General features: G+C 49.5%; 1 protein-coding gene across 1 annotated transcript in view; it reads left to right on the top strand.

Annotated features, from left to right (window-relative positions):
* Positions 1–22,653, top strand: part of LOC8036683 (fatty acid synthase-like) — a 157,598-nt gene that overhangs the window by 122,650 nt on the left and 12,295 nt on the right. Inside the window, 9 exon segments of the mRNA XM_042294718.1 lie at positions 12,557–12,606; positions 12,608–12,677; positions 12,835–12,881; positions 12,883–12,966; positions 12,968–13,066; positions 13,068–13,289; positions 15,478–15,831; positions 19,235–19,478; positions 20,928–21,164. Of these exon segments, the coding sequence (XP_042150652.1) occupies positions 12,557–12,606; positions 12,608–12,677; positions 12,835–12,881; positions 12,883–12,966; positions 12,968–13,066; positions 13,068–13,289; positions 15,478–15,831; positions 19,235–19,478; positions 20,928–21,164 (1,407 nt within the window).

Raw genomic sequence — 22,653 nt, forward strand, 5'->3', positions numbered from 1 at the left:
CCGAACCAATGAGAATATGAATACCGCAAACAAAGTAATCAGCTTAAATATAATTGCGGCCCCACGGCGGCCATCTTGGCTTCTATGGATGTACTAGCACGATGGATGTAATGGCACGCTAGGCATGATAACAGGAACGGCGAGCAATTACATCCACCAAGCCACTTCATCCAGCGAGCAACTACATCCATCGAGCAGCTACATCCATACGCATGTCAATACATCCATCGAGCCCGTACATCCACCGAGCCATTACATCCATTGATGGATGTAATGGCTCGATGGATGTACTGGATCGATGGATGTGCTGACACGTAATCGTAACACCGCAGGCTCCTAAAATGGCTTTGAAAACGTTCCTGATCGCAACAACTTTTTTTTTTTTTTTTTGTCGAGGCGCTATTTTATTTTTTTTACTTCTTGTCTACCTTGATACCCCATCAGCGCAAAAACTACCATAAACTAAAAAAAAAAAAATACTGGGCATACAACGACAACGCACCCACTGGGACCCGAGTCAAGGCAAGAACAACTAACTACTAAAAGGGGAAAAAAATCATGTTCGCATACACAGGCAGAACGCCTCCATCGAAAGAAATGAATCATGCGCTTGTTCTGCCAGTCTCGTTGTGCGTCTGTCAAAAGCCACAAAGGAGGAAGACAATCAGCGCCTACACCACTCACCTCCCCCCCCCCCCCCCCTAAAAAGAAGAAAAGAAAGGTTTCTTGGGCGCGCGCGCGGTCGCCCAAGCGATGACCTTGGAAGGGTATGCGATTGTAGCACGTTTCTCCCCCGGTTGTGCCCCTGTCTCAAATGCCACGGTCCGTTTCTCCCAAGTGCCCGTCTTATCTTCCCGAGTATCAACTCCGCAGTGATTCTGAATCATTCCGATGCTTTCCAACGTTGCAAAACTGTTAGACGAATATTTGCACAGAAGTATACTCTGTTCGCAAAACTATCTACGGCGCTAAAATTCAAAAGCGCCGAGTTGGATTGGGGAACTCGTGTAGGTTTAGCTCATCGTTGGAACATTCTTATTCGCTCGATGAACTCCACAAAACGTGTAAATATTAGAATGAACTTTCCAGAGAACGAGAGTTGTTGTCGGGGTTCCAGGCGACCGGACAGGTCGCAATTATTGGCTGATTAAAAATTTTATTTCATAATCACAATCGTATCATCAAGGGCACACCATTTCCTCATCACTTCTTCTACGAAAAGAGTTGCTGTATTCGTAGCACACACAGACGGAAACGGTTGAGACTGCCCAAATAATATCTTCTTTTGGCAGGTACTGCGCAGCGATTACACACAATGCCTCTAACATAAACATGCTGCTCCACATGTCTATTCACAAGATGCAATACATCGTTCTCCCAACTTTGTTGAAATGGGCATGAAAGCGCGTAACCGTCACTTTTTTGAAGTTCTACTTAGAGGTGAAGTGTTTACCGTAAAAAGTCGTTAATTATTTATTTTTTTCCGTTTACTACAAAGCTCGATTCCCTTAAATTTTTGTTTTTATATCGTCTCTACAGCGCTTTTACGTCGGTACTTTCGTGTTAGAGGACATCACATAATGTGCGAAAAAAACAACAAAAAAACGGTAGGATCGATGCTGCATAGCCTTTTTTTTTTTTTTTGTGGACATCAAGAAAAAAAAAAAAAGATAGTAGTTGTCTTCACTTCGCACTGCATGTTTTGGCACGGAAGTTCCTATTTGGTTATGATGTCTTTACTTTCTTAAAAATTATATACAGTAATTTAAATTACCGAATTACAAAAACGTCGAAATTGTATAATTGCTTTTCGTTGGGACGCCATGACGACAGCGACACTCGTGTTCCCTCGTGGTTTTCGCCAGCATTTCTACGATGAATTGCCAGGATCGCGAGATGCAACAGCGTGACACTCCGTCATCTGTGACGTCATTTGTTGCACTTCGGGACAACTTTTGATGTATGGCCAGCATAAGACGCTAACCACACCAGTCGGAGACGCGCTGCAGGTGCCATAGTACTGCTCGTAAAAGTAGCTGTCACGTGCTTTGCTCCGCGACTGAGGGTTGCCAAATTACGGTGAAACGGAGTATAGACAAAACAGACTGGACGACATTTACCGGGCATCTTTAGAGCTGCGAAGCTCAAAATCACGCGTACTCATAAGATTTTTTTTTTCTCGCGTGTTTGTGATTTTTATGATGTCCTGCAAGCAAGAAAAAAATATATATGGTGAAGTCACTCCGAGGGGGTAGCGATAACTGCGAGCCACGAACATGAAGGACTCGCTAACATCCGTCAGGAGTGTGAACGGTAAATCGTCACGCAAACATATTCTCACAAGCTGCAAATATTTATTTGGCTTAGCAAGTAGAATACTAGTATACTAACGACATGTGATTATTGTACACAAGATACCATTTCTCGGTTCTTCAAAACCATTTCCTAAGTCTGAACGGTCGCGCTACGGGCCGCGGCTAGCCGTGCCCTCGATAGACTACGGAGCTGCGTTGTGTCGTCTGCTACTGTACCGCCAACAGGAGAGCGATAGCTCTGTGTGTTCCACAGATGCGTGTTGCGGTATAACTCTGTACGTCTGTCCTAGAGGAAGACAAAGAGATAGGCTCTGTGACCCCCTCCTAAGCTAACAAAAACAAACAGAAGTATACTCGTTTGGACTGAAAGGTTTACAAAATAGTGACCAGACATTGGAAAAGCATATGTCACAAAACTTGGTTTATGAAATGGCATCATTGTTTCGAGCAAGAAATCACCTGCTCACCACTGGGACGATGAAATCGTCACTATTTATTGCGTCAGGTATATTTGCGCTCATGAAGAAAAATCTGAACACATCCTTCTCCCAAAGTCCTATGTCGAATAATAAACACTTTTTTAAACATCTATGCACAAATAACTCATTTTTTTCTACACTTGTATATGCACGTTAATTGACGTCAAACCGCATTTTTGATTAGATCTTGATGTCTACACCAACTACATTCATATTTTTTAGGGCTTTATTGAACGATAACTTCAACTATAGTTAATGGAACACGATGGCTCGATCTCGACAAAAACCTCAACGTGCGAAGCTTCCACAGACGGTCGCTAGCGAGTATTCTCAATGTGAGACTTCAGAAGCTTTCGCTTGCCATAGGGAGCTTGCTTTCGACTACAGCACAACACGGGCCCGGAAAGCGCTGCTGTGTGGAGAGGTTGACTTACAAGATGACGTGTTACGTGGTCACGTAAGATGGCGTCATTTCGTGCAGCGTGATCACGTAAGATGACGTCATTTCGTGTAACGAGATCATGTAAGATGACGTGTTTGTGTCACGTCATCACGTAAGATGACGTCAGTTCGTATGAACTGACGTCATCTTACGACAACGCCAACAACATTAGTGCCGTCCGGAACCATTGACCTTAGAAACGCGCTTCTTCGCTTGAAGAGCTGATATGCGTTGATTGTTATTTGTTTCTTTTGCCTACTACAGACCATTCAAGAACTCGCCTTCTGGGTGCCACCAACTTCGTCTACTGGGCTGTGAAGCGCGTTCGAGCTTGCGCAATACCTCTCTAGGCCGAAAGATTGTACACTGAGTATGCGTTCACAGCTCAATGACTTTGGCATTTTTCGTCAGGATAGATGCTCCCACGAGAAGAGCGTAATGGATATGTGAATAGAATTGGAAATTTGAAATGTTCTTGTCCAATCGCATTTTTCTTTGGTTATCAACGCTTTTTAGCGTCATCACAAGACGTTCAACCCATAATACACTGGTGATTAAAAAATAAGCACCGAAAAACATGCACCGATTTTCGCTCAAAAATAAACACCGGAAAAAAACATACCGTAATCATTACCCATGTCACCTTTTTGGGTGATATGTGAATTTCCAGAAGAACAGCGAGTTATCACCCTCCCCTAGGAATACCCTGACTACAGAGCAGGCGACCCGTTTTTCCCCGCGTTAGATTGTGGTGACCACGAACCGTACGGAGGTCACAGGACGTCCGTGAAAAATAAAAAGGAGGCAAACAACGATCTACTCTGTGCACGCTTCATCCCCAATTTCCACGACCCCAAGGCCGAAGGACGTTTGTGTGAAGGATAACGATAAAATAAAACTTTGCGTCAAAAAAAAAGCCCGTTTTTAAAAGAAAAAAAAAAGTAGAAACAAGCACAACGCGTTGACGGACCGCGAGGTTGTGGAACACCTCGCGGTCCGCTTGCCACAGGACGGTTGTCTTCGACCCATAGCTCCAAGGTGAATTTGCCACTTGCGAAAACACGGAGACCTACCCAGCGAGAACCAGGAAAGCAAGACACGCACACTGACGCCTCGGCGTGCAGAATGAAACAGGATACGGGCGCGGAACACGGCCGCGGAAGAACACCTCGCACAGTGCCGATCCGGCCGATCTCCGAACGGACGATTTCGCATTTCGTGGACAGCGAGCGCCACCGCACGGGAGAGAGAGGTACCTTAAAAACGACGAAAACAAGCACCGACACCTTGGTTCTTTATATTTGCTGTAGTTACGGAACAAATCGACTTACATGAATAATTTGAATATTATTCGATTCCGTAATAATATTAGAAGACATTAAACGCAATTCTTCTTATGTTTGAATTTAGATAATTTTGTAAATTCGCTCCGAACGCAAGAGTGCCGAATTAGCCGATTTTGACCATTTTCATGATTTTTTTAAAGAATATAATTAAATTTATGACGAAACATCTGTTGCGTTTAGTGTCTCGATAATGACTCAATGTCTTTAAAGCCGAAATTTTCAAGAAGATCCGCGCAGCCGTTATTATGTTAGAATTTTTTTAATTTGGTGAAAAACCTCATGTATTCTCTATGGGGCTCTGAGGTGCGCCCCCTCTTAACGCCGCCACTCGAACGCCCGACTTCCGCGGAGCGGCGCTATCCTGGCGGCAGCCGTTTCAACTAGTTGGTCACGTGAAGGTCATTCCCAACCCCTGACTCTGCGAATCAAACTCATATCGTCGCAATCGCGTTTTTTTTTTTTATTATTATGCGCTTTGTCTGCATTTTAGCAGCGCCTTCAAGCTTTCTCCTCTACGATAGATTATCAAAAGTTTTTTGTCATCAATCTTAAAGGTGCAAACAAAACGAAAAAAAAAGAAAGCGAGTCTCACGATATGAATTTGTGATTCGCATAGTCAGGCGCCCTTAACGGCGGCCCTGCTACCTCCGCTTCCCCCGATCCGGAGATTGGGAATGGCCTTCACGTGACCGACTAGTTGAAACGGCTGCCGCTAGGATAGCGCCTCTCCGCGAAAGTCGGGCGTTCGAGTGGCGACGTTAAGTTTGGGGCGCACTGTACTTTACTTCACGTACATTGCACCCGGCGTACTCACTTTACTAGAAATACATTACATCTAATTGACTTTGTACTTTATTTCAAGTACTTTTCAGATGTAATTTACGCAGCACTGTAAACAAGCAAATACTGTCTGCATAATCAAGCTCAGGCAGTGCTAAACCTCAAAGTAGAAATCATACATCCGCAGTGAATTATGGGCCAAAAAAAAAGTACAAAGCAATTAATCATACAGAAGCAGAACCAGCTATTAAAGCATTCATGTGAAAACACAAGCTGCTTTATATTTGGCTAGCAGAATTTCGCTAACGGATCAAAACAGTTATGTACTATCTTGTTTCCATAAAAATATAAAAATATCTTCAAAAGTAATTCGTTACTTTGTTACGGTAATTGATAATTTACTCAATTACTTTCCATTTGAGTCATTTCTACTCTACTCAAATTACTTAGGAGGCCAATTAACTTAACTTTATTACATTTTTTAGTAATTTGTGCATGTCTGGAAAATACCCTGTCTCATCCATTTCGTTTGTTTTATATATTTGTTACCCACTATATAACCCTGTCTTCTCTGTACTGTAATTACGAATTTCTTTTTTTAATGCGATAAAGGGATGCTGAACCGAAATCTGGATTCCCCAAAACACGCGGGAAAAGCGTTGCAACGGTATGCTACAAACACCAAAACATTTCTCATACAGCGATAGTCTTGAACGGATGACCGTATTTTTCAAAAAAAAGAGGCCGCATTTGCGCAGGAATGTTGACGTCATGCTTCTCCGAGAAGGAGAGAGAACGTCCTCGCGTCTTCTCCGCCCCGTGGCCTTGAGGAAGCGAAGCGAAGAGGGGAGGAAACTAGGTATCTTGACGTCACGCGCCTCGTCGGCCTGGTTCAATCTCGACTTCTTTTTCCAAATATACTGCCGTCCATTTGAAAATATCGCCTTACTAGTAATGTTGTAGGGATTGTAGCGCCCGCCTACATCTCCTGCATTGTTGTTTTTTTTTAATCCAAATTTCGGTTCAGCATCCCTTTAACTGTCCCATGGAGCTAGTGACGTCATCAGTTTGAAGCGCGACAATGGCACCTATACTTCGTTTCACCTTCCGTCCGAGCGCAGCCGAAGGCTGAGGGACGGTTCGCAACTTCGAGAAGGGCATCTTTCTACGCACCACAAAGTAGTCCGCAAGAGTAATCTTTCTAAAATAACTGTTTTGTGCGTAAACATTGCACAATATTGCAGATATGTACTGCTGAGAATGATTTGGCGACTAAAGGAATTAAATATTTGAAGTTTATGTTTTTATTGATATATGTAAATGCATTGTGGTTTGGTGAAAACACGTACCTCCGCTGGCAACACGGCTGCTGCGCTCCTTTTTTACTGTGGATTTTGTTCCCGTAATGCCGAATCACGTGCTTCGCTGGTTTCCTCACCGAGTCGCTTCAAAACGTCCTTTCGCAACGGCACGTTTGGGCGTCAGAGGTCGTGATGAATGTCTACTTTCAAATTCGGCAGGAGACTCGGCCGCGTCGTACTACGAATGTGTTGTAAACAAGGAAAGTGTCCGGGCCACTACAATTCACTGATACGCGGCGAAATCAGGGCAACCCTTTACCTGCCGATCACATCGAACGCCGAGAAGCTGGTTGAAAGGACTGCGCTCGAGCCCTGGTATATCCAGAAAATACAAAGAAACATTTCACCTGTGCATTAATTGAATCTTAATCACGGCCGGCTCTTCGGGAACCTTGCAATGTGTACATCTCTAAACTATGCCGAACAGGTGGAAAGCTCGGGCACAGATGCCAGCGGCCAGCCTACGTACTGACATCCCCTGTGACTAAACTTCAGAGCGTGAAAGGGCACTTTTTAAACCTGTAGCAGACGATACCGTTGATACACCCGTAGCAGACCGAAATACTCGGCGAGCGCGGGTGGCGCAGACGACCAGCGGCGCAGCGGAGTGATACATAAGTGCAGGCGAGATCGCGTGACCTATTGTCGTTGTGTGATTAGCTCCGGCCACACGTAGCTTTGGCTGCACTCGGACGGAAGCTGAAACGAAGTATAGTTTCCGCCATCCCGATAGGAGGCGAAATAAAGCTGATGGATTGAGCCTTTGGTTACATTGGCTGGCGCGCGTCGGTAGGTAGGTAGGTAGTAAACGTTTATTGGAAGAAACATTCGAACGGTCGCCCTAGACGTGGTTCGAGGAGGGAACAGGTTCTGGGGAAGTCTTTGACGTGAAGGAACGGCCGTGCTCAGAACGTCGACTCCAGGCCCGTGTTTTCTAAGTACAGGAGCAATGAGTCCAGGATCAGTGCGATTCTGGCCGAGTCTCCCTCAGGCCGGGCCCAGCCTTCCAGGTTGGACGGCCTCGATGCAGTGGAAGAAGACTAAACGCTTTCTTTCTTTCGTTGGTGAAGTGACCGCACTCCCACACGAGGTGGTGCAGGTTTGCACTTAGGTTTCTTGCAGTAGGGACAGATCTCAGGCTGTTCCAGTGAATGTTGGCGTTGCATCTCGCTGCGGCTGTGGCGGGGAGGCCGGCGGGGAAAGGCTGTCGACACTGGCGGTCTGTTTCTGCCGATCTCGCCAGCACTCAGTTCCCACTTGCGTCGGTCGTGAGGGGTCGCGGCACTGCCGGTCCTGATCCTGCGCAGAAGGACCATTTTCTTCCTGGAGTAGCGGCCAAGCGGGATGGGGTCGGGGTTCGCGCGGGAGGGAGGCCTTGAGCCTCTTCTTTAAGTCTTGTCTGACCTTTCTCATTGCGTCTTCAGGGTCGTAGAGGGTCGGTCTCTTGTCTCGTCTTGCTTTCCTGGGGCCGGTCCTGCCAGAGTAGGCTGAAGTGCCGGGCAGGGAGTCCACACTTCGTGGCCGCGAAAGGAGAAACGTTGCTAGTGCTTCCGCGGACCGGTGAGCGGCCTCGTTGCCTGGCACTCCGGCATGGCCGGGGACCCAGTGTACAGTGGTTTTAACGTTCTTGCTCTCGAGGCGCCTGGCGAGTGCAAGAATGCGCCGGGTGGTCGGGCTGTTGGGGTCGTTGCTTTCGGCATCTTCGTATGGCTTCCTGGGCGTCGGTGTAAATGTCCACCGTCTTCACGGGTGAGTTCAGGCTTTGGGTAACGTGTTCCAGGGCGGTGAAGGATCGCCTGGGCTTCGGCTTCCTCGGGCGTTCCAGCGGTCTTAGTTTCGCGGGCTCCATGACTGTGTTTTGGCGGAGATCGTGCCAGGCCGTGGTGGTGACTAGATCCTTATGTGCTGCGTCTGTGTACAGCACGATGGTGGTGGGGTCTTCCAGTTTCGTGGTTTACGACGCGGTCAGGTGCTTTTGGGCGTAGTCCCGGCGCCGTTCCGGTTGGTCCAGGCCCATATTCCGCGGTATAGGTGTGCTGGAGGCCACGTCTGCTATTTCCCACGGGGGGGATTGGGCGGCCGAGTTTAGGAAGCGTGGACACGTCTTGTCGCAGGAGTCGTAGTATGGCCCTGCCCTGTCTAGTGTGTTGCAGTGAGACGAGGTGCAGTTCGTGCTGGTCCTTGGCTAAGTCCTGTAGTTTGGGAAGGGGAACGCACCTGTGTAGCTCCTCCAGTTTGGTGTGTCTCGGTAAGCCCGCAATAGTTCTTCGGGCGTCATTCTGCCATCTTTCAATTGCTCGCCAGTGACTCTTATTCAACTTGTAGTAGTTTGCTCCGTAAAGTACCCTTGGAAGCTAGCACGGCCCGTATCAGGGTCTTGGCCACCTCCTCGCTCGCACCACCGGTCTTTTGGGCGATGCGGCGGACCAGTGCCGTGCCCTGTTTCCAAATCTTGGCCATCTGGTTAGCCATTCTTTGGGGGACTTTCGTTGGTTGAAGAACACTCCCAGGGATCTTGTCGCGTCTCTGCTTGGGCGATGGGAGACCACCGAAGGTCAAGTCGTGAGTTGGGTGGACTTTGCGGGGTAAATATCATGTATCTGGTTATTGTCTGGTGACGGGGAGAGTCCGGTCTCTTTGAGGAATGCTTCAATGGTGTCCAGTCCTTTCTGAAGGGTCTGCTCCCTCCTCGCCGGGTTCCACTTGTCGTCCAGATGGTGATATCGTCTGCGTATATGGTGAACTTCAAGGTGGAAATCTTGTTCAAGCGCCACGCCAGCGGGGCCATTGTCAGGTTAAACAGGATTGGGGAGATCACCGCGCCCTGGGGCACACCAATATTGTTGTTCCTTAGAGGTCCGCATATGTCACCAGTCTTGATGGAGTACTTCCTTTGTTTTCAGAAACCCCTTCACAAAGTTGAGGGGCTTGTGGGTGATGCCACCTTCTCGGAGTGCCTTTACGATCGCTTCATGGGGTAGCAAGTCGAATGCCTTACAGATGTCGACCGCGACTAGCGAGCAGGTGCTTCCCTTGCGGTAGACGTCTGTAGACAGAAGTAGGAGGCTGTCTCTCGTACCCAAATGTTGTCGGAAGCCCGTTTGTGCCGCGTGGAAGAGCTTACGGTCCTCGGCGATCCAGGTGATGCGTGCTAGGACGATCCTCTCAAACAGCTTGCACATTACCGAGGTCAGGGATATAGGCCCGGGTATTCTTCGGTGTGTTCGGGGTTTACCCGCTTTCGGGATCGGGGTGACCCACGACTCATGCCATTCGTCCGGGAAGGTGTCGGTTTCCCACATGTGGTTGAACCAGCGAAGGACTTGCTGCTTTCCTTCTTCGGGTAGGTTCCGCAGCATGCTCGCGGTGATGCCGTCTGGGCCGGGAGCAGACTTTATTCTCCCTTGGTCAATAGCGGGTCTCGAGCTCCCATCGGGTGATCGGGGTGTTCCACGGAGGGGGGTCTTTCGGTGCTTGTTCTAGAGTGTAGATTGCTGCATTCGGGGGGCGCGCGTCTACGTGGCTCCCATTGGCCGCTGCGCTCGTCAGTTTCCACGACCACTCACCCCATGGCGCTGCGTGTCCATCAGCGCGCTGTTAACACGGAGCGTTCAAGGTCAGCGTGTCCAGGGGGGCACGCGCGCTGACCGGCGACGAAGAGTACGTGGCAGACGAAATAGGGAGCGGACGACCGGCTTGCATGCTTTTGCATTCACAACTCATAAGAGGTGCTTAGGTGTACTTCGAGCTTTTTGTACTACCCTACAAAAATCCACCAGTCAAATCAGGATTAGTAGTATTGACAAATAAATAAAAAAATAATTGAACCCCATTGATACGTTCCAGGTTTTTACGTTTTTCAAGGCTTTTGCATTCAAAACCGCGGCCGGTCACTCTCCGAGCCTTCAACCATTGGGGGCCTTCTTGGTCTTTACGTTTCCCGGATAATAAGCTTTTTATATCGCGGTTCATAAAGAAACGTATCAACGAGGCTCTACTGTATTATCTTAAACTCTATTGCCCTACCGGGCAGCCTGCTCTTTAGTTTCGCCGAATTTGATTTCGAGGAGACTACGAACCGTTTACCGTATTTCCCAACCTATAGTCCGCGCCCGGTGTATAGATCAACGTGCCGTTTACATACGAGTCCTCGTTTGCCTATAGTGTGGTCACTGAACGTGTGCAAGAAACCAGATTTGCATGAAGTGAAGTGTCTGCGCCTGACCGCCGACCGCGTCGCCACCGCGGCGGCACGCCGTCGGAGCCGTGCACTGGTATATATAGTCTGAAGGGGCAGATTTCGGTTCAAAAGGAAACACTTGCCTTAGCTAGTCCGTACCTGGTGCCCAGTCTGCATGCAAAATATTATCATGCAAAACACATCTTGGAAAATGCTTGCTTCGTTAGCTCACAAAAAAGCTTGTATCGTACATTTATCCCCGCTAACATATACTCAGTCATTAACAAAATACGTATCTCACGTCTTATTGTAATAAACAATCCAGAAAAAAAAAACCTTCATTTGTATAGTGCACCTGTATATAGCCTGAAGAGTCTTAAGTCGAAGAAAAAGACAACAGTAGGAGAACGTCTGAAACACAGCTAACATTGTTCATCTTTCACGCTCCTTATATACACCCGGTGCTGATGTCACCGACACCGACTTTTCGACGGATACACTCTGAGCGAACACAAGAAGCGAATGACCTTGATAACAGTAGACCCATTCATATAAACAGTATAACCTTTTTTTCATAATGGCTATATCTTGAAGACACTTACTTTTACAACTATCAACAAAACCCTCTAAGAACGATTTGGAGGACAGACAGCAATACACTGAAGTTAAAAATCAAATCGCCCATATCTCATAAAAAAATATGTAGTTAGTTTATTGCTGTCTTTTAAAGCGCAGCTCTAAGGCGGCCGTTTCCGGCTTGAACGGCGTCGCCGTCGGGCCTCGGCGTCGCCCGTCGCCGCCGCCGTCGGCGTAACCGCGCGGGTGCATTACGGGTAAATTTTCCCGAAGAAAACCCGAGGTCCTCCCGAGGGACCTCGGGTTTCTTCGGGAGGACCTCGTGTTTCTTCGTAAGAACCTCGAGAAGACCTCGGGTTCCTTCGGGATGACCTCGGGAGGACCTCGCGTTCCTTCGGGAGGACCTCGGGAGGATCTCGGGTTCCTTTGGGAGGACCTCGGGAGGACCTCGGGTACCTTCGGTGACTTCGGGAGGGGGGGTCACGTGACCCCCCCCCCACGTGACCCTTCCGAGGTCACGTAACCCCCCTTCCCCGAGGTCACGTGACCTCGGGTTCCTTCGGGAGGACCTCGGGAGGACTTCGGGTTCCTTCGGGAGGACCTCGGGAGGACCTCGGGTTCATTCGGGAAACATCTCGGGAGGACCTCGGGTACCTTCGGTGACCTCGGGGAGCGGGGGTCACGTGACTCTCCCTTCCCCGAGGTCACGTGACCCCCCCACCCGAGGTCACGTGACCCCCTCCCCCAGGTCACGTGACCCCCCCCCCCCTCCCCCCGCCCGAGGTCACATCACCCCCCCCCTCTTGCACCCTTTCCTCCCCCCTCTTCAAGAGCTGCGAGCTGCGCTCTAATTCGGCGTTACAGGTAGTTGTAAACGGCTTTCACCTGTTTCTCTTCGACTTAAAAGATTCTTTTTCCACACCAGTCTTAGGTGTACTCAAAGAAATATAGTACTACGAGCTAATTTGATGTCCAAAGCACCTGATGAGGGGTGCGAAAATAAACCCGCGGGTTTAATAGAAGGGCCGGTCCCTGGCATCCATACTGCTCACGCTGTCTTCTCATCGTTGCCTGCAGGTTCCCAGGAGAAGCGCGAGTTCCTGAAGCGGCGCTTCCCACAACTGCAGCGACCGCAACTTCGCAAACTCTCGGGACCTGTCTTTCGAAGAGCACATCCTCCGCGAGACCGAAGGCAGGGGTGAGTATGCGTTCTGCGTTCGCCCCACACCTCGAGGCCCCAGGATTCGACGGCCCTCCCGACTCCCTCGTTTACCGGACAAAAAGGACGGTGCGGGAGAAACGGCTAGCTCCGGGAGCTTGTGGGAGGGGCCAAGAACCTTCTCGTGCGCGCCCAGGGGTGGACCTGGTGCTGAACTCGCTGTCCGAGGAGAAGCTGCGGGCGGAGCGTGCGCTGCCTGGCCACCCACGGCCGCTTCCTGGAGATCGGCAAGTTCGACCTGACCCAGAACAACGCCCTGGGCATGGCCGGTGTTCCTCAAGAACGTCAGCTTCCACGGCATCCTGCTGGACGCCCTGTTCGGGGACGACCCCCGAGTGGCGGCGGACAAGCGCCGGGTGATCCAGCTGAGTGCGCGAGGGCATCGCCTCGGGCGCCGTGCGGCCCCTGGACGCCGTCCGCTTTGCCCGGGACCGCGTCGAGGACGCCTTCCGCTTCATGGCTTCCGGCAAGCACATCGGCAAGGTGGGTGCTCGAGGTGGGTACCCCCACGCCGCTCGCCAGATCGTTCTGGCCAGTGTTACCGTCGCGCTTTCTTCCTCCTACGACCGTCCCACCTGTCGCAAGAAAACTGTTTTTCAGACATATTTGTAACTGCTTGCGATCTAGTGCATTATGACCTCTCGCGATATCTTACAAGAGTAGACGCTGGCGACATCTATGAGGTAATCCTGAAACTGCGTTTCACTGGAGCCAACGAGGTAGAGAGGCTTAGAGCAATAAACTGGTATCTCATTCACCAGGCAAAAGTTAACCCTACTTGACTGCCGCCATGTACAATTTTGACCACTAGACACGTGACGGTACCAAATCCCGATGCTTTTACGCAAAACTGAGCAGAGATTGGCATGCGATCCGCTGTAAAACACATGATGAACGATTTTTTTAAAAACTGTTAGCCCTCAAGATTAGTGTCTAGCTCCTATAAAAACCCAAAATACAGCACCGCGGCTGACGGCATATAGCGGATGACTTGTGAAGCTGCCCGAGTTTTTGTCCTAAAAGCACATTTTGTACTAAACGTAAAAACTATAAAGTCACGTGTCTAGTGGACAAAAAAGTGGAAGCCGTTTACAACACCCTGTAACGCCGAATTGGAGCGCAGCTCTTGAGGAGGAGGAGGGAAGGGTAGTGAGGGGAGAATAGACCCCTCCTCCTCCTCCCCTCATTTTTAATATGCTCCGGGGGTCACCTGACCTCAGGGGGGAGGGGGTCACGTGACCTCGGGGGGGGGTCACGTGACCGGGGGGAGGGGGGGTCACGTGACCTCGGGGAGGGGCCACGTGAACTTGAGGGTCACTTGACCTGGGGGGTCAGATGACCCCCCAAGGTCACGTGGGGGGCCACATGGGGGTCACGTGACCTTGAGGTGCCCTTGGAAGGGGTCACGGTGACCTTGGGGGTCACGTGACCCTGGGGAGGGGTAACGGGACCTGGGGGTCACGTGACCTTGGGAGGGGTCACGTGACCTCGGGGGTCACGGTGACCTTGGGGGTGACCTTCTGAGGGGTCACGTGATCTCGGGGGGTCACCTGACCTCGGGGGGGTCACGTAACCTCGGGGGGTCACGTGACCTCGGGGGGGGTCACGTGACCGCCCCCCCCCGGTTACGCCGACGCCGACGGCGACGCCGACGCCACTCAGGCTGGAAACGGGCCCCTAAGAGGTGCGCTCTAAAATGTGCAACATGGCGGCGGCCCATTGGGGGTCACTTTCAGCAGCCAGTTTATCGCTCTAAGGTCCTTTACCCCGTTGACCAGAGTGAGGGTTTTGCGAGGTCAAATGTACATATACTATGTACGTGAAATGGTTGTTTATAACATCGCCAAAAGCTCTTCAACCCAATAGCGAAAGAATGATGCAAAAAATATTACAATCGCGTGTGTTCCACGGCTAGCCGATAGATGGAGCACCACTGTGCTCTCTCGACGTTAGAGAGCCTACATTGCAGAGAGTTTTCATCCGCTGGATCGGGGTTACGTGGTTTATATTTGCAATACGACCTGCGAGGAGGTGACGAAAACGTCGGTCGTGTAGCAGGGGTCTCTGCCTTTCCACCCGCTTTCCTCCTTGCCACGCGAAACCACGGCGCATGCGCACTTGCCATCAAACATAACCGGAAGCGTCCGCCATTAAATTGCAAAGGCTCTCCGTGCTTCGAGATGGATCCTCTCTACTTCTAGGCTCTATTCTCGTCATAAGAGATCACGAGAGGTGGTTATGCACTCAGTCGTAAGTAGTGTGAGTGTGTGAACCGACCTTTAGACCGCACAATAGTGCTTAAACCAAACCTGAGTGTGTGAACGAGCCTATAGGGTGAATTCGGAAGATTGCTATTTTGTCGCGTGTTGATCCGCCCTGGAGCGCCGCCGTTTCCTTCGGCGCCTGACTTGTTTCCGCCACGTTAAGCGGGCGTTCGGAGGCACTAATGACTCTAACCAAGTAAAGCTCATCGAAGCTCATCGATGTGTCAAAAGCTCTTTGCGCGTCAAATTTGCCAAAAAACAAGGCCCGTGCCTCGTGCGGCGTAGGAAATGGTGGTGCGGCTCTGAATGAGTCGCCCTTGGAAGCGAAGGGCGACCGAGCACTCGTTCGTGCGCGCTTTTTCAGCAATAATAATAGTAATAATTCTCTAATTTCTTCCTGCCTCAGAACAACTTCGCGGTTTTCAGTACTCGAAAACAATTATTTTCGGTACTTGAAAGAAACGCGAAGCGTGAAGTTTACAGGGGGCCTTACGACCGAACACGTTCTCTCCCAGGTGCGGCCCGAGGAGCCTCAGCGGCAGACGGTGGCGCCCACGCCCCTCTCGTTGAAGGCCCACGCCCGCACCTACTTCTTCGAGGACAAGAGCTACGTGGTGACCGGAGGCCTGGGCGGCTTCGGCCTGGAGCTGGCCGACTGGATGGTGGTCCGGGGCTGCCGCAGGCTGCTGCTCACGGCCCGCTCGGGCGTCCGCACGGGCTACCAGCGCCTCTGCCTGCACCGCTGGCGGCTGGCCGGCGCCAAGGTGGCGGTGAGCCGGGCGGACGCGGCCACCGAGGAGGGCGCCAGGGCGCTGCTGCAGGAGGCCGCCGCCCTCGGCCCCGTGGGCGGCATCTTCAACCTCGCCCTGGTGGGTTGCGCCCAAAGCTGGTGAACGCGTCGGACTCTTTTTTGAAATTTTGGCTCGAAAACCAGTTTCACTTTATGGCAAACTAATGACTGTCGCGACTTTCGCGCGTCAATGCAGACAAGAATAGACCCTTTTCGCAATTTAGTGCATTCTGTGGCTCGAAAAGCCGCTTCACTTTCAACAACCTAAGGGCGGTCACGACGCTGTATTTCGTCGGGCGTCGTCACTTTCGCGTGTTAGTGGTAGACAAGAATTGGGTCTTCGATTGAGGGACCTTTCTCGACGGACAAGTGCCTTCTGGGGGACTGCCTGTGAACTACAAATGGAGGGCAACCCAACGTCCTTCCAGCGGTCTTCCATTCGTCGGAACGCATTGGCATGGTACCATTGCATAGGATTCTGTTGCCCTTTTTATGCCCCGTGCTACCTATGCTCGGAAAGGAATCGTCAGCAAACACGAAATTTCCGCAGACAGGTGTCTTCAAGGTAGTCGTACTATACGGTGCCCTCTATAAATGGCGGCAGCTGAAAGCAAATGTCAGGGGTGAAAGCGTAACCATGCGCAGAGACTTACTTGAAAGATGTGACTAGGGATGCCGCGAACTTTTTTCGAATCGAAGTTTCGATGATCGAATCAAGCGGTTCGAAAGGTTCGAAAGATTTCGATTTTTCGAATTGTCTATGTCGTAAAATTCGACGGAGGTCGAATTTTCGAACTTGTTAAGCTAAGAAGTTCGACGCTTTTCGAACCGTCGAACTTATTACGCTAAAAAATTCGATATGTTTCTAACTTTCGAATTTATTGCGCTGCAAGGTTCGATGCTTGTCGAACTTTCGAACTTGACTGACCAAAATATTCGATGAATTTCGGACTTTCGAAGTTATTTATCAAGAGAATTTGAAAAGTTTCGAACTTTCGAATTCTGAAAAGTCAGAAGTTCGACGAACTTCGAACTTTTAGGGTAAAAGTTCGACGTTCGTCGAACTTCGAAAGACCGGCGGACGGTTTCATTTGATTTCAAGTAGTGGGGTACATTCGTAATTTTTTTTTCTCGAACTTTTACACGCGGTGCTGCGTTCCTTACGAAAGACAATGTCGTTTATTTCAATGTTCTGGCATGCTTAGGTTTAAAGAAATAAATCCCCGAAGGGGCGAGGAAGGACGACGGGTTTTTGACGATTATTGTTTGTGCCAGATTTGAAGCACGCTGCAGCCGGAGCTATTTATGGTAGATATGTTATACTTTTTTTAAGAATGATCTATGTATAGCCGTAAGTGCCGTCTTAAGATGTGATTATTGTTATTCAACGTGAGTTTCGAAGAAATGTCCCAACATGTATCTGCATGCAATTATGACCTAAACTTGATATTTATTTTCGTCTAAGTTGTTTGAGGTATCGCATTTAAATTAACACCACAGACAGTACATATCATTGCCATCTGCAGAATACAAAATAATATATTTATTGTTTTTTCACGTTAAGGAATAAATTAACTCATGGGAGAAGATTTCTAGTAGTGTTCAAGTTCAGCACATCATTAAAAGAAAACTTTTTTTTTTTTTCGCTTCACGTTCCTGGGACGTGTTTCTTTTAGCCTGTACACATTTTGGTAAAAGAAACTTGTTTCGAAGTTCTGAACCTCTGAATATGCAAGAATAGAACACTTCCGACGAATTCTTGATAGTTTTTTTTTTTTTCTCCTGCTTTTTATTCCCGCATTTATTCTTTTTTTTTTTTTCTTTTGTTACTATCGGCACAGGTGTTTAGGTCGAAAAGACAGCTTTGAACTTCCGAACCACTAAGCATGTGACGAGCAGTGCCTTCTGACAACGAGTTTCTACCAATGACCATCTACGCAACCTTTTATGCAGTGAAGAGCGACATTAGCTATACATATGCATCAATAATTTCAGATTAAAATAAGCTCGACCACGCCCTCTTTCCCCGTATTGTTTTCTTGAACAGTCCAAAATACCTGCAAGGGGGAGAAGGAGGCTGAAGCCCCCCCCCCCCCCCCCCCCCCTCCGCTACCCTCTTTCCCCCCGTTTTTCCTCTTCCGACGCCACTTGTATGGTAGAACGCTCCTCGACCTCGAGTTGTGTCGGCTTTTGTGCTTTTTGCGAGGCGATTCCTCCGTCCCAGAAAATAAACCTCCAGGACAATTATAAACTTCACCGGATCGGATTACTACCAGCGTGCAAGGGGTGGCGAGCTAGTTTGCCAGGTCGCTTCACGGTTTTTCTGAGCCTCAACCTCCTGCTCGCCCCTGGCCGTTTCAAACTGGAAGAGTCTCGTAAAACAGTGTGTTCGTGCAATCACTACTGCGTGATGCAAATTAAAGGCCCCCCCCCCCCCCTCCCGGGGGCTGGCGGTCACAATTCTGCAATGGCAAATATTATAGCACGTCCGGGACACTCGTCGTCTCATTTAATTGCCTGACCAACTTCGCAGAATCTAGATATCACACCCTAACTTTTCTAAACTTGATTTTGTGAAAACCAATGAGTCGTGAAAACGTTATTTGAAACTGAAACTGTGGAAAGACTTGAAAATCGGACTTCGAACTTTGAAAACTTGGACTAAAAAAAAATTCAAAATCTTCGAAGTTTTTTTTTTTTTTAATTTAGCGTTAAAAGAGAATCGAAACCTTCGAACTTTTCGAACTTTATGCAAAAAGAAATTCGAAATCTTCGAATTGTTCAAACTTCATGTCTATAAAAATTTGAAGCGTTCGAAGTTTTCGAATTTTTTTTACAAAGAATATCGAAATCTTCGAATTTATCGAACCTGAAGTAAAAAAATATTCGAAATATTCGAAATCGAAATTTTAGAAACCGTGAAAGCTTCGAACTTTTCGACTTCGAAACTTTGCTGTGGGCAAAAGTTGCGAATTTTTCGAAATCGAACCTCGGTCGGTACGAAAATATCGAAATTTTCGATATCGAACCTCAGTTCGCTTCGCAAATATCGAAAGCTTTCGAAATCGAACCTAGGGTGGTTCGCGACATCCCTAGATGTGACATCGCGGCAAAAGCATTGCCCAGATTTGTTCTGTTGACCTGATATGGCATTTCTTCCCAAGAAATTAGTGTGTGTCGTACTTTAGTAAAAAAGGTGCCCTTTGAAGACTTAAAAGGGGAACGGTCGTCTCTGAAGGACGCACGACGACAACTTGGGAGACGCACGACAGCGCATGCGCGGTTAATCGCCGCCTCATGTCGTTTCACCCGCTGCGTCTCCTGCAAGAGTGATGGTCGCTTCTCCCCGCAATACTCGCAGTAAACAAATTGGGGTCAATCGCGATACTCTGCCCTGCAAGCGGAAGATCTACGGTTACTCTAGTCACAGTGAAACGCGGATGCGTGAGCCGTTCCCGACAGGGTGTGTGTGTGGAGCGCAGGTGCTGAGGGACGCCCTGTTGGAGAACCAGACGTCGGAGGCGTTCGAGACGGTGTGCCGCCCCAAGGTGGCCGGCACCCTGCACCTGGATGCGGTGTCCCGGGAGCTGTGTCCCCAGCTGGACCACTTCGTGGCCTTCTCGTCGGTGTCGTGCGGCCGGGGCAACAGGGGCCAGACCAACTACGGCTACGCCAACTCCGTCATGGAGCGCGTCTGCGAGAGGAGGGTGGCCGACGGACTGCCCGGTGGGTGTCTCTTGCTCCGGGGCACAGGTTCTCGGGCTTTACGATCTTGAGGAACTAGGTTATTGAGAATATTCAATTAGTGGTTCCGATTAATACGTCGTTTCATATTTAGCTTCGGGGTAAACCGCGATATTCATACTTATCGAACCATTGATTGCGGCGGCTCCGCGGGTATTGCTTCGCCGCGGTGCACAGGTGCTCGTTGAGAAGAGCACTCAACGGGCCAAATCCGCCGCGATGAACGCTTCGAAAAGCTCAAATATTCCAGTTTACCTCGAGGCGAACCTCAAATAGCATGTTATTCGAAACTACAATTGGGAAACTTGAACATTCGCACAACAGTACTTGAATGACGGCTGAGGAACTCCTCCTACACTCGACATTGATGCGATAAATCGGTTGAGAAGCCTACAACTACCATAAAAAGTAATCTGTACACAGTAGGGACTGTCTGGGTTATAGTTGTGCATCAGTGTATGGCCCAAATATTTCGAAGTAGTGCTTGCATTTGTGCAAAACTTTAGCTTAGGGACGGGAGTGTTCGAGAAAATGGTTTGGGGAACCCATGAGAGTGCTCTGGGGAGCCACTGAGTTCCTGGAACCAATAATCTCTGGGAAATCTATCGAATGTACCATGTTGTCCTTGCAGTCTTCTCAAAAATGCAGCTAGTCTAACCGTCTCCTTCTCTAAACATTTGATTGTGCACCTCTGGCCTACACATGGACACGTCGCTCGTCACCACGATGTACGGAACTGCCGGAATCGCACCAAATATGTCTTTCCTGGCACGAGATATTTGAAAAGCATTATGTTAATGCCCTTTGCAAATTTCATCGTGCAAGACTTGCTCAGAGATGTCTCAAACACAAAAGTCCCAGCAACTGTGTAAAGTACTACTCTTTAGGCGAGGACACGCTGCCCGGCAAATGCTTCGACGCGACCTACTGCATGTGCCCGAGTAGCCAATGCCAAGAGCGTCACCATTTGCCTAACAACACAACGCGCTAAAAAAAAGTGCTGCATTGCCATGGCACCCAGGTGCAAGCACTTTCTGCTCGGTGCATCTGCTCCGACCTCAAAGGAAGCTGGCTGGAACGCTGCATCAAATATCTCTCCAGTTCAATGCGTTCATAAAACTTGCTGCCTTTCATCGAGGCATGAAACTAGGATCAATAGAAAGTTTTAGAATAATGTGCACAATTATAGTCTCATTCGCGCTATATTTAGCACTTGTGGCGTCCACACGCCGTGATACCCACACCTCTATATCTTGCTCCGCGGTCCCGGGAAACCATGAACGATTCTTGTACATACCTGAAAAGAAAGATGCGCTGAGCTCGAAATCTGTGCCGATATAGTGGAACAACCCAATGAGTTGAAGGCGACACATGCGCAAACTAAACTTGAGGCCAGAAAACCCCCGCTGACCTTCCTCGTCCCCTCCCCAGGCCTGGCCATCCAGTGGGGTGCCATCGGCGACGTGGGCGTCCTGCGGGAGACGATGGGGGCGGACATGATGGTGGGCGGCACGGTGCCCCAGCGCATTGCCTCGTGCCTGACGGTGCTGGACCACTTCCTGCGCCAGGGCCACCCCGTGATCTCGAGCCTGGTCAAAGCCGACCTCTCCTCCGGGGCCAAGGCCAAGGACAAGCACGACCTCGTCCAGTCCGTGGCACACATCTTCGGTAAGTCCTCTCCCTCTTGCTCGTCGTGGGAGGTGCCGAGACTGGTTCACACACTTGCGACAACAGAAAGGAGTGGAGCAACAATGTTTGTACTTTGCAGATATGACATTTAGTATTAATACCCTACGGTTATAATCTATGAAACACGCGTTAGTTTTAAGGCGAAAGCCTTATATGTCCCATTACGGTAAAAGGCGGCGTCGACGTTGTGCCCGAAAGATGGCCATAAAAATACGCCATCAAGCACGCGCCGCTCAGGGTCAAACCGGACGCGCCTCAGAAATAAAATACAAAGAAAAGCATAGCAACGCAGATGCTTCGTCACAAAAGCCGTGAAGCGGGCGTGGGCGCCGCGCTTTCGAATTGTGGGAGCGTGATGTCGCCACCAGACTGCCGTACGTGCTGGAGGAAGATGTGGCGCGTTGCCTCCGGCGCGTCAGTTGCGTTTCGGACTTCATCTGTGCTCGTTGCGGCCTTCGTGCGATGGACTGTGAGGCGACCGCGTCTACATCTACGGCCTCGACACCGACAAAAGCATCTTCATCTACGGCGGCTTCCGCAGGCAAACCTGGCCGCCCACACAAGTACGCCTTAGCCAAGAAAGCAGGCCAACGAATACGCAGACACACACACCGAATTCAACACCGGCAGAAGTCACTTTGGTACGTGTAGAAACATTACCCGAAAACATTTCACCCGCGGGACTCTAATGCTTTCGCATTCCTACACGTAAGCAGTCTTAAGTGTTTCCGACATTGTTTTTTTTTTTCCTCATGCGATGATAGTCGCAAAACAAAAATTATTAAAAAAAAGACAGAGCAATATTTTTTCTCTCAACTTGCAGGCAGAACAAGCAGCCGCGTAATCTGGAGCCGAATATATGCCGTCAATGTTTATCAGAGCAAGACGTCGTTAGGGGTTCGGGTATTGCCGTCATTGTAGTGATTGGACACGAGCCACTACCCGAATGCTCGTCGAGTTATTGATTATCGTGAGCCCAAATCGAGTGCTCGTGCGATGCTCGGGTCCAGTCTACGAGCCGCATTCAAATATTGCTACTGGGGGGGCTACGCCACCACTGCGACCTCTAAACTAGGTCGTGAAGTTTTGCCAAGAGCTTGAAAAACAACGCTCGTCTTTATTCTTGAAATTACACCGCAGCAAAGAAGATTTTTTTGGTTGGGTATGGCTAGTTTGGCTAGTTTGTTTTGCATCATGGTGTAATACGCCAAAACAACAAGAACGAAAACGAAGAGAGGACTTCGTTTTCGTCCTGACGCCGCGTCCTGTCCAGTTCTCCCTTCGTTTCGTACTTGTTGTTGTGGCGTATTACACCATGAAGTTTCTTGGTCAGCGGCGTTGAGTGCGAGCATATACTTAAGTATTCCTTGTGCAAGTAGGCTCGTGCAAAGTGAATCACATTCCAAGCGATTATCATTGCAGGGCCCCTTTAGGACCTCTCGCGTTTTCTTACGAGAGAATGCGCTGG

Source organism: Ixodes scapularis, unplaced genomic scaffold (assembly GCF_016920785.2).
Source record: "Ixodes scapularis isolate PalLabHiFi unplaced genomic scaffold, ASM1692078v2 PGA_scaffold6__148_contigs__length_123643588, whole genome shotgun sequence".
NCBI classification, from domain to species: domain Eukaryota; kingdom Metazoa; phylum Arthropoda; class Arachnida; order Ixodida; family Ixodidae; genus Ixodes; species Ixodes scapularis.